Source organism: Polyodon spathula, chromosome 17, assembly GCF_017654505.1.
Source record: "Polyodon spathula isolate WHYD16114869_AA chromosome 17, ASM1765450v1, whole genome shotgun sequence".
Lineage (NCBI taxonomy): Eukaryota > Metazoa > Chordata > Actinopteri > Acipenseriformes > Polyodontidae > Polyodon > Polyodon spathula.
In genome coordinates this window covers 18,715,824-18,728,136 of record NC_054550.1, presented here as the reverse complement: position 1 = coordinate 18,728,136, position 12,313 = coordinate 18,715,824, and the positions used below count along the sequence as shown (strand labels likewise).

Here is a 12,313-nt window from a genome sequence, read left to right as displayed (position 1 = left end):
CTCAAGCAGTGTTCAGCCAGGAGAATTTCTATCACAAGCATTGTAGTGTATCCAGATTAGAATCCCTTCTGCATCAATGGTGGTTTCCTGTTCCCACAGTGTAGCACTTATTATAGTCAGTGCACCGGTATTGTTGCCTGGAGGAGCATGGTCAGGATGCACTGTTTAGAAGAAAAGTGAAAAGAAGAAAAAGCAGTTCAAGTTGAGAAATGTATTCACCAGTTGATTCTTGACCCCTTAGTGTATAAAAATATCAAAACAATTGTGATTTATGTTTACAAATATATTGCTGCGATACAGACAACATAGGATACAACAAAAAGAAAGTATTGCTTTTATTGAAATTCTGCAGGGGGTTTTGTGATGCTTTAATGCTGCACTTCAATGAGTGGAACAAAGGCATCCTAAAAAATAAAATAAAAAAGGAAGTTTATTTGATTTCATTTCTGTCTGAAACTGTCAAAGCACAGACAGGAATCACATTTTGTTATGTCATCAGCCTGACATTTTGATGTATTTTACATTGTTTTAACTCTTGTCTCCAGGCCAATGAATAAACTAGTTCTGTAAATAATAATACAAAATAATCTCCAAAGAGGGGTATAGTCTCACTTTGGGGTTTAAGTGTCTAGAGAACTGACTGGCTAATTGTGAAGAAATGTTCTGTAGCACAAATATTTTTAATATATTTTATAATATGTCCCCCCCCCCCACTTTGTCAGAGTGGAGCTTTAAGGAGGAATTACTCGATTTAGTTTCCCCTTAAATATTTCAAATACTGCCTGGAAAGACATTTCTTTACGTAACATTTGAATTTTAGCTGGATTTGAACCCTTGTCTTAAGGCTAGTACTGTAGTAGCTCCCTATTTTGACCACCTTTCCCCGGATAGGCTGCTTTGACAGGAAATACTGTGGATGCTGGTGTACCTGCGTATGTCGCACTTTAGAGGTTTGCATATCTATCCAATTATCCAACAGTGTATAGAGGCTTTCTTTCTGTAAAGTATGTCATTTTAGAGCAAATATCTAGATAACCACTTGGCAGTTGTAGTGAAGCTAAAACCACTTATTCAGCACAAATCATTGTGTGTCACAATCTTGGGTATATGATGACTGTTCTTCTGACAGGCTGGTAATCAGTTAAACACCTAGAGAGCTTGTTGGATAACATCTACAAAAAGTCTGATAAGTTCAGAACATATTTTATAGGGAATGTCTAACTGGTAGGTTGTAGCTTTTAGCGTAGCAATCCAACGGCTACCCAACGCAGTGGTGTTAAATCCATCAATAAGTGTCTCCTGCTGTGTGCTGAATTAACACATGCCTATTCGTTTCAGTGTCTGCCAAGCTGTCTGAAGCAGAGAAGGTGATTCTGGCATTATTTATTCAGTGTGATCGAACCTCAGCCTGGAAAACGATTTACTTTGATTGCCTGAGCAGTGGCACTTCCTGGAGCAGGTCCTGGTATGTTTCACAGAGGAAGCTGTGGGGAGTCACAAGGAGTCCGCAGTGTAAAGTCCCAACACTCTGTTAACTCTTTATATACGTTTATGTTTTGTTCTTCCATGTTTCCCATGGCCAGCTTGCATCAGTGCCGTCACTTTGAATTCAGAGCTCCCCACAGCAACAGCAATGGTTAATTTATAAAAGAAGAAGAACATTTTTTTATCAATACGCTGATGCTTATTTCAGTGTGAAAAATAAACAGAAAACATAGTGTGTTTCCAGAAAGCAACACTTAGCAATAAAGAACTTAAGTTACTTTTATTTTTCAAAAACATGATTATCACATACAGAGGATTCATATCTCCATTTAGTTAGTCATGCTTTTTAAATCTAGAGTACCACTTGTCCAATTGTGATAACACTTTATTGGGAGTATCATAATCTTGAGACGTGTCTCAATTAAAAGCTGGTACTGGCCATTAATAAAAAAAAAAAAAAAAAATTAAAATAAAAAATCGGCCACAACATGTGTTTGGGCAAATTGACAAAAACAACCACCCTCAAAATGACCTGCAATATATATTTCTGATTACCAACCTCACACAGGAGTAAAACACAACTCTCGCGCTCTCTCTCTCTCTCTCTCTCTCTCTCTCTCTCTCTCTCTCTCTCTCTCTCTCTCTCTCTCTCTCTCTCTCTCTCTCTCTCTCTCTCTCTCTCTCTCTCTCTCTCTCTCAGGTTACAGCCCTGAGTTTGATGAAAAGGGAAGATGTTTCCAGTCTACACAGTCTCCTGAATGAGGAGTTTAGGCCTCTTTCTAGGCTGCTGCTATTGCTGGGTTGCACTCACTGCCAGAGTTTGGAATCAGCAAAGACCTTCCTGCGCACTCTCCACGAGAACAGGGTAGGTACTGCAGCCACTGCTACTGAGTGGAAAGAAACTGTAAAACCAGAATTATAAAATAGTGCCAGTAAATTTGATCTAATATGGTGTTTTTTTAATTATTGCTTTATGCAAATTCCGGGAATATAAAGTATTCAGCAGTAAGTCTATTAAGGCTAAGTTTTGTAGTTCCAGTGGCTGGTAATAATAGAGAGGTTTCACTTTAGATAAGGTTTTTACCTCTCCTTTCATTATTCCCCTAGGAGCTGCACTGTGATTTTGTACTGAAGGAGTTTGGGGATGGCCTATCCACGCAGGTTAAAATACTTGAATGGTGCTCTGAAAACAACAGGTATCGCCTTTTCCAATGTACTGTATTCTGTTTACTATAGCTTTCTCTGTGTCATCCCTGTAACGGGCTGAACGTGGCCTTAAACACACAAACATCATGCAGATTGCTGCATACTTTAGATGTTTAAAACATTTTCCTGAATTCAATGTCTTTGTTGTTTATTTCTGGTTAGGTAGCTTTATTGGGTGCATTTCTCCTTTCTGAAAGTTAATGATGAATTGGAGTAAATAGTTTAGCCCCGTGTGTCTTTATCTAACACAAGTACCCAATATAGATATTAAGATGCTTTAATATTGCGTTCACCATTGGTATCTGTGAAAATATACCTTTTCATTGTCATAACATGCCTCTTGACACTGTATGTACTTCTGTGGAGCATTTTTAAAGGGAGTAGAAAAGCATTACCTTTCCCCACCTCTACACTGGGACTCATTTAGCTGTGCCTAATTTTGTGGTGTTTTAGGAACAGAATTCCCAGTCCAGATCTGCTGAGGCACCTGCACAGTGTGGACTGCCACTCGGCTCTGTATATCCTGCACTCCCTCACCACCCTGCCTGCGCTGGACGAGGAGAGGGTGCTCCAACTGCTGCAGGGGCTGCCAGCTACACACAGCAACGGTCAGCAGATTCACAGAAACGCTTTCAGCTGGGGGGGCTCAGTTTAGGGTGTAACCCCACAGTAGCCTGATGTGTACCTCTCTGTCTCAAAACCACATTCAGTGCTATCAACGTCAGTATCTTAAACAAGAACCTCCTACACATAGTGTACACAGACCTAACATAGCAGTCACCTAATGGTTAGTGAGGAGCCAGGTTTCAGCTGGCCGTTTTGCAAGAACTCAAACTCCCAGAAGCCTCGCTCTTTGGCTCTGCTGCTCAGTAAGCAATGGCTGTATTCCTGTGGTCACTCTGGAAGGAGTGATCAACCGGGAAATTTAGTTCATTAGTAGCTTTGAACTACTGAACTAAAAATATTTTAGTGTTGTGTACTTAAATAATTATACTTTTGGGAATGATAAATAATGGCAAATGTACTGAAAATCCACTTGAAAAATAAGCCCTGTATTATAATTGTGATTATAGTAATCCCCTTACTGTGATTATAGTAACCCCCTGTGGAAGGGTGTGGGTATTCACTGACATGGGAGACAGAAAAGTGTATTTGTAAACACAGCACATGTTTATTTCTTTCTTTTTCATTTTCAATGATTTGTTTTAGCCCCCAGAGGGCCCTGTTCTCCATGGCCTGAATACCAGCGATGGTAGACAGGTCCACAGGAATACCAATTTTGATAGACAGTTCAGTGTTGGCTCACTCACAGGTGTTCAAAAGAATAATGAAAACAAAAGGCAAAATGAAAAGGGAAAACAAAACACAGTAATAAAACTACAAAACAAAAGTGCTGCTTATGCAGTGCCCCCACTGCCGCTATGCTGGTCAGCTCGGGTCTCCGTCCTACGCTTGGCTGTTCTCTATACACTGGGGTGGCCAGAGTTCCCTGTATATCTACACACGCCTCTCAGGTACGTAATATTTTATTTTAATTCTTATTTTATTTGTTACAGCCATGCTTGCCTGTTTCGTCCTCTCGTCAAATGCTGGCGTTCATGCCTGGTGTTTATTTACACTGACGTCTTCCTCCAGTGTCATGGGTTGTCCCCCTGTTAGGCCAACCCAATGCATAGCCAAGCGCAGTACTTATGGGCCAAGCATCCCCCAAGGCCTGGCTCTCAGCCACTCTTCCCCACCTCTCCGTGTCATCGCCACGATTGACAGACGGCTCTTACGGGGCTGCTGCCCTCTTCCTGCAGAACCACACATGCACCAGACAGTGAGCACAGATCTCCCATCGCACCCCCTTACATTGATTGTACAGTTTTGCATGCTTTTGTCTTGTTCTTCTCTACCTGTAGATCCTGCAGGGTTTATGGAGACCTCTACCCTTGTTAGGCGTAGGAATGTGGTTCTGTTCCAAGGGTTCTGTGCCATGAAATATGCTGTCTACGCACTGTGTGTCAACGCAGACAAACACTCTGCATGCAAGGACTGCCTGAGCAGCTTGGCAGAGGAGCAGCCAGAGTCCAGAGAGGAGCCTGGCAAAGACCAGAGTTCCAGTCCAGGTAACTACATTCCACAGGACCAGACCAAGAGAGGGTGCTCCAGGAATGTTCATGCATGGTTCTGTTTATATAACAAGTACAATGTATAGAAAAGAAAGTATGTTTAGACCTAAATTAAACTGAATTCTGGGAATGTGATCTGCCCAGTCATTTTGTCATTGTGTTTGAATGTTGAGTTCATGACTGTGTGTCACTTACACATAGAGCTACACATACACATAGAGCTGGCATGAACTTTTTCATGTTAGAATATTCTTTAAAGATTTAAACTGGTTTTCGAATATAATTATTATTATTATTTTTATTTTTTTAACTATCCAGTGTACCCTGAACTTTTTAAGAAATACATGAGTAAATGCCAGCAGTATTTACAAGCCGTGCCTGTCGTTTTCCGTCTGGAGCTGCTGGAGAACATTTATTCCTTGCTTTTCACATCACGCTCCGACTTAAGCTCAGAGAAAGTAGAGGAGTCTGCCCTGGAAGAGAATGACGAGGTTGTGGAGGAGGGGGAGGGGGAGGGAGAGGGGGAGACAGAGAGGAACTCTGAGGTGCGGAGCCTCAACAGCAGCCTGGAGCACAGCGATTACCCAGAGACAGGGCAACAGGATGGGGGAGAGAGCAGCCAACCACAGAGAAGCACTCACCTTAAAGACACTGAATCCCAGACCTTCAGACACTTGAAGCACTTTGCTAATGGGGCCGGCGGGTTCATGGCAGACGAGGCGGCACTGGAAGCGTTCCTGAAGCTGCTGAAAGAGCACCTGGACGGGATCGACAGGGACGTGCTGTGGGAGAGTAAGCATGCGCCGGACACAGAGAAGGAACTAGCTGAGTGCCTGAACTGTTCCATCAGCGCCGACACCTTCAACGCGCGCTTACAGCGGCTTTCCAAGTACATCTCCGAAACCCAGTGGAGGTTCCAGGTGGTTACCAGCAACAAGACTGCAGGTAAGGATACTTTGTATCTTGGATACTTTGTATCATCTACAATAGAGCTGCATGGTCCGGTTCAATTATTAGAATTGAGCTCTTCACAACAAGGAAGTGCTGACACCCAGGTCAGGGGTTGATTGGGCTAATCTGCCTTTCCAATTGAAACATTGAACTAAACAGCTGCTTGACTTTGTGAGGATTGCTGCTCTCCACCAAGCTGTCAGCTTTTCTTAGCCTCTGTGGAGAGCAGCAGCCAGAAGCTGTTTCTTCAGTTGTTTCACCTCACCTGCTTGCTGTGGAGAACTGAATGCAAATGATCAAGCTATTGCTTTGTGCAACTCTGATCTACATCTTTCTAGTATTCAATTGCATGCCTGTTTCATACAATGGTATATGTGTGCTGTATGCTTCTATTTTTATTGTTTCTTACATCATTATTTGCCATGCTTACTAACTATTCCAGCAGGAATTGATTCTGGAAATACTTCTCAGGGCTGGTTTACAGCATTGAGGTGGGGGAAGCATCTCAGTGAAAGCTTCAGTGCACAGTGTTTCAAATACAGGCTGGGGAGCACACTCAGTGCTAATGTGCTTTTCCACCACAATCAGCCTTGAGGAGTCTTTTCAGAAGTATGTTTTACTGGAATAGTTAGTAAGCATGGTAAATCACGATATAAGCATAAACAGGAATAGAGAATCATACAGAACAGGCATGACTGGATATGAATCTACCTGCAAACCTGACCGTCACTGTGACATCTAACCTGTCTCTGCATTGTGCTCTGTAATTCTGCTGCTTTGCAATGATCGCTGTGCTTGCTTTGCAGAAGGGCAGATTTCTGCCACAAGAAAACTGCACCCTGTTACTCTGAGACGCTCCAGCTTCAAGAGGAGAAGACGGGCAGCAAGAAGCAGAGCTGGTGAGGAGTCTGTGTGGTCCAGCAGGGAGGACAGGTCAGTAAAGGAATCTATTCATAAATCCATGACTATCAGACACTCGGAATCTAGCAGGTGAGCAGTAATTGCAATTGAGTAGTGAGGTCTGAGCAGGCGGGGGGGAGTCTATAACCCAGGCCTTGGGGACAGGTTAATGTAAGAACCTATGAATGCATCCATTGGGATTGATGGTAGAATGGGGTAGAATATAGCCAAAATTGTTATCAAAGTTTCTTTTATTACTACCACATAAATCAGTATTATCCTCCATGTTGTACTCTTTCTGTCCACGTATCCAAATCTGTTGAAACTTGGTAAGGACATTCTTCACTTTCATCAATCCCTCAGTTTGTCACATGTACACAAGTCGTACTTTTTCATGGTACAGAATCCTGATTTTTATCAACAGCAGGGCTGACCATACAGAGCCCCCACTAGCCCGGCAGGCTCCTTGTGACTCCTTTCCAGAGGCTCTGACATGACGCGGAGGTAACGCTCAAGCACAGAGAACTCCTGCAGAAGACGATTAAAGTAATACAAAAACGACTACAAAAGATTTAGAAGCGAGTAGTTTTTTGAGACTTACGATTATACTGTAAATACAGTAAATACAGCATAATCGTAAATCTTGAAAAACTACTCGCTTCTAAATCTTTTGTAGTCATTTTTGTATTACTTTAATATAAATACATGTTAATTTGGATTCATATGTTGTTTTTTTCTGACTTTATGTGAACGAAAAGACACACATTTGCCCATTTTCCCATTGGAAATAGTGATATTTTGAAATATCACTGTCCTGGTCACAAAAGCAAAGTTTGTGGGGAATAATAGCCATTTTCTATACTTTTGAGGCATAAGCAATTAGGAAATAACACTTACTACCAAGGAACAAAAATTTTGTTACATAGTGTAATTATTAAGCTCATAGTAAAACCTGGAATGGGTGAAACTGCTATGGAATGATGAGTGGACTGAAAGGATGCAGCTAAAGAACTCTGTATCAGTATCACTGAACATCAGTGCTAAACAGTGTCTGCTCCCGTCCACGGCTCTTCTTGTTCTCTGCAGGGTCAGTTTGCTCCATTTTCGCTGATAACCTGCTGGCAGCACTTGGTGAAATATTAAAGGTTCTGAAAGGTTTGAATTTTACAGTGTCACCATTAGGGGTATTCATTGTGTGTCGAGGAATCGTGATATTCGCTTGACATAACAGATTGTATAAGTGTGTTTTATAGTTGGCATGTATACATAATCTCTAACTCATTTCATTTCATTTTAATCTTTTAACAGAATGGCCCATCATTAATTGAACATTTGACCTTATTGTGCATCCTAGTACCCAATCAGGAGCATCACATGTACTGTGATGCATATCATATACCAACCTGCGTGGTGATGTGTATCCTTACACCCGTAGTTTCCGTCGCTACTTGCTTTTACCATCATTCTGAAGGATATAAAGCAGAAAAGGCCATAATACTGAATTTCAGAGGTTGTCCCAAGCCTTTGCACACTACCGTGAATCCTGATGCATTGACACATGGGCTGTGCTTTGCAGAGGTGGAAGGCATGAAGCACCTGTTCCTGGTGAAGGACGCTGATCTCCGGGCCAGGCTGGTGCTGCACTGCTTGGAGAAGTGGCCCCTGGGAGCCTGCCTGGAGATCGTCATGTTCTGCGTAAGTGACTCAGAGAAGACGGAGGAGCTGAAGGAGAACCTGCTCTTGAAGAAACAGGAGCTGCAGATTTACCAACAGGTATAGTAACCAAAACTCAGATACCTCTAAGTTCCTTACAGTTCTGCATTAGGTCTCTCTCTTATTTCCCAGACTTTTTTACTTTATTGACTCAATAGACAGTCCTGTAAGGTGACTAGATAACACAGCACTCTAGTTCACAAGCCTTGTGTGTCTTTCAACACATCTGGGTTCACAAGGGTCCCAACCTGGCCCCCAAATGGACAACAGTACCCCATTTAAAAAAAAAAGCTACACAGTTCAGCGCAGCTTCCAGTCTGCTTGAGGGTGGCTCAGGACTGAATGGCAGGCAGTGTGTGTTCAGGTCAGGAATGAGATGCTTTGTCTGTCTCTCTGTTGCAGAGCTGTGAGGGGAAGCTCTCATGGTGCCTACCTGACTAGGCAGTGCCATTGTTCCTCTCGTCTTTCATTAAACAATGAATTCAGTTATCTCAAGAAGAAAACAAAATTAAATCCTAATGTATGAAAGTAATTGTTTTGTTTTTTTAGATCTTGGATCTGAGTTCTCCCTCCAGGTGGAGCAACTGGCAGGAAGTGCGGAGAGATTCCCGAGAGGACCCTGAATCTGTGCTGGACGTGATCCTTTGTGCCAAAGTAAGAAGACAACCTGCTGAAGTTTCCTATTTTTCTTATCCGTTTTCCATTAGCAGAATAACCACTGAATCACCCTTTTATGTTTTGTTTTTTTTGCTTGTATTTCATACTGTGTATTACTTTTATACAGTATTTTATTCTGTATTTTAAAACAAAAAAAAAACTAGAAATAATAAATCACCACTTTAAGTTGTATTTTTAACGATTGTATTTATTTAGCTTTTTGTGTTTGTATGTTTTTAATCCCTTGTTGGTTGTGGTCCGAGAGAGGTTGAAAAACCTGATGCGCAATGCTGATTGGCCTGTGTGAGAGGTGGGTGGACTTGCACCCATTATCTCCGTGTCTGATTGGGTGTGAAAAGGGGTTGAAAATCCCGGTCAGCCGTGCTGGTTGTGTTTTTGCAGGAGTTTGGTCTGTGTGACAGGTGAGTGGAGCAGCACCCTGTCTCTCCAGAGTGTATGATGAGGCTGCAGAGAGAGCACCTGCTTCACCTGCTGGAGACCGGGGATTCGGAGGACGCCTTCCAGGTGAACACCTTGCAGCTCACTGCATACAAGCAAAGAGCAGCATGCCTGTGGAGGGGAGTAGCCTAGTATTACAGTGCATATTCTCATCATTGTAATACCCACTGAACACCTTCCCATATCTGAAACAGGTCTTCAGTGTAGTACAGGCAGACATTTACCAAAGCTAAATGTATTGGTCACCTTTACATTTGGCTGACACATTGAGGTTATGTGACTTTCTTTGGGGGGGCTATAGAGACTTATTTTAATTAATATTTGGTGCAAAGCTGTTTCCTATGATTTTCTTAGTATCAGTATTGTCCAGTAAAAATGTCCTGTTTCACTGTCCCATTATTTTAACCACCAGCCTTATCAATGATACAGATCTTTTACATGCTATCTCCATTTCTAGTTTCTTTTTAGTTTTACTGTGAGGGAGGCTGTATTCTAGCTTGTACAGACTCCTGCGCATTGCTCTAACCCCCCTCTCTGTGTCCACTGTGCTGTGTTGTTCTGCTTTTTCTTTTCTCTGGTCCTGTGCAGTTGCTCCAGAGCCTGTCGGACCCGGAACTGTGCCTGCTGATCAGTGAGCAGGCCCTGGACCAATGCCCGGGGCTGACGGCCTGCCACTTCCTGGCTAATTATCTCACCTCACACATCCACAAGAGCGTGGCCCCAACGCGCCAGCACCAGATACAGGCCATGCACATAGGCTCAGAGGTGAGAAACACAAAGCTACAGCTTCCTCAGGAGTCACCGGTAACCCCTACAGTTCATCCTTCACTATAATCCCAAAATATATAGTAATGCAAATAAGAAACTTGGTAGCAATATTACAAAGTTTGTATTATCTCCAATAATGTCTTGATTTGTAGTTGATGGGTTTGTCATTGAATTTGCTTAGCGTGTGGGGTGCAGTTTCACTTGTTGTCTGTTTGTTTGTGTGCAGTTGTTGCTGACGCTACCAGAGCCCGCTCGCCAGCATTACTTTCAGCTGTCATCCAGCCCACTGCTGATGCTGGAGCAGCTCCTGATGAACATGAAGGTGGACTGGGCGGCCGTGCTCTCCCTGCAGCAGCTCCTCCTGGGGCAGGAGGCCGGCTTCACAGCCGAGGACATCAACGAGCTGCTCACCAGATATGCCAGGAAGGCTCTAGATTTCCCCTACGCACACCTGGAGAGAACCAGAGCAGGTTTGAAATCAAACTACTGGAATCAAGAACCTCGAGATACACCCTTCATATCAAATTATGCAATCTAATAATGACCTTCACTTTTCTTCTTTGGTCTGTTGCCAAAATAAAGGCAGTTAAACCAAGGGCATTTATTCATCGCTAGCACTATATTCAATGATAATCAGCAGTTATCTTTGTCACAGTTCTTGTTTGTTTAATTAAAACTTATTAAAAGCTGCTGCAAGCATCATAATTAAAACAGCCCCTGGGCTGTTTACAGTGCAATGCAAAAACTTGCTGTAATAATATGAAAACTGTATGGTGTGGTATGAAGATGTATGAGAGTCTGCATTGTGACGGAGTGTTATAGTGACACATGCATGATTTTTTATGTCCAAGAACAGAGCCCAAAGTGTTATCCTGCAATGGTTACAGGTTGCTACAAACCAATACATTTTACAGGGTTGAACTGCACAATGAATTCTTCATTTTCTAAGACTTTTTCATTGTATGAAAGTCAATGTATTGGTTTGTTTTTTGCATTTATATTGGTCGATTTTAGGTTTGGTTTTGAATATTAGCAAAATGTCTGCATTCTTTTATTGCTTCTGGGTTATTGTAGCTTCTTAATATAAAGTCCCTCTGGTCTTCTCTGTCTAGACTCTAAGATAAGTCTACAGGACCTCCTGATCTAGACTCCAGGACAGGAGACCTTCCCTCCTTGTTCTCTGCAGAAACAACCCCCTCTTCCACTGCTGGTAAGCACGTACTGCACCACAGCAGAAACCATGGCATGTAAGGGACCACATGCTGTCCATGTGTGACGTCCATAGGATCTCAGCAATCATGCATTACCTCAAATGCTACTCAAGAAGTCATTGTCACACTAATGAAACTGAAATTTGAATGCCTGTGTATTGGTATGTATCCACACTTTAGAGTGTTTACATATACATACAGAGCCGTTTACCCAGTCGTGATGAATCTGGGGATATACTGAGGCGCCTGTCTGTCCAGCTCTTCATAATTTTATCACACTTACATATTTGTAGAGAAACGCAATTGTGAAGAAACTTGCACAAGTTGAAATCAGAATCTGGGAATATACAGTGTTGAGGTGCCTGTGCTACTACCCTCTGATACAGCTAGGTGTGGTTTTGTGTTATTGGAGGATTTGTAAGATGCACACTGTATCAGTCTGATTAATGTTGCTTTATTAATCATCTGCTTCCCAGGCAGCAGCCCGCTACACACACCCAAAGCCCCCCCCGAGAGAGCCCAGTGCAGGCAGAAATTAGAGTTCACTCCCCCTGAGAGACCACCGGAGAAGAACAACTGGATTCCAGACCAGCAGCAGGATGTGTGCATGGTGTGCAGGAAGGAACGCTTCACCATGGTGAGAGGGAGGGGCTGAGCCAGCGTGCTTCACCATGGTAAGAGGGAGGGGCTGAGCCAGAGTGCTTCACCATGGCAAGAGGGAGGGGCTGAGCCAGTGTGCTTCACTATGGTAACAGGGAGGGGCTGAGCCAGCGTGCTTCAACGTGGTAAGAGGGAGGGGCTGAGCCAGCGTGCTTCACCGTGGTAAGAGAGAGGGACTGAGCCTGCGTG

The 12,313-nt window shown here is 43.0% G+C and overlaps 1 protein-coding gene across 1 annotated transcript in view; it reads left to right on the top strand.

Moving 5' to 3' along the window:
• The window catches only part of LOC121329660 (zinc finger FYVE domain-containing protein 26-like), a 30,329-nt gene that overhangs the window by 3,687 nt on the left and 14,329 nt on the right, over nucleotides 1-12,313 (top strand). The window contains 17 exon segments of the mRNA XM_041275368.1: nucleotides 1,339-1,367; nucleotides 2,186-2,350; nucleotides 2,593-2,681; nucleotides 3,145-3,340; nucleotides 4,124-4,205; nucleotides 4,596-4,802; nucleotides 5,124-5,750; nucleotides 6,563-6,689; nucleotides 7,060-7,124; nucleotides 7,743-7,811; nucleotides 8,233-8,429; nucleotides 8,919-8,984; nucleotides 9,429-9,551; nucleotides 10,074-10,250; nucleotides 10,480-10,723; nucleotides 11,371-11,463; nucleotides 11,941-12,101. Of these exon segments, the coding sequence (XP_041131302.1) occupies nucleotides 1,339-1,367; nucleotides 2,186-2,350; nucleotides 2,593-2,681; nucleotides 3,145-3,340; nucleotides 4,124-4,205; nucleotides 4,596-4,802; nucleotides 5,124-5,750; nucleotides 6,563-6,689; nucleotides 7,060-7,124; nucleotides 7,743-7,811; nucleotides 8,233-8,429; nucleotides 8,919-8,984; nucleotides 9,429-9,551; nucleotides 10,074-10,250; nucleotides 10,480-10,723; nucleotides 11,371-11,463; nucleotides 11,941-12,101 (2,717 nt within the window).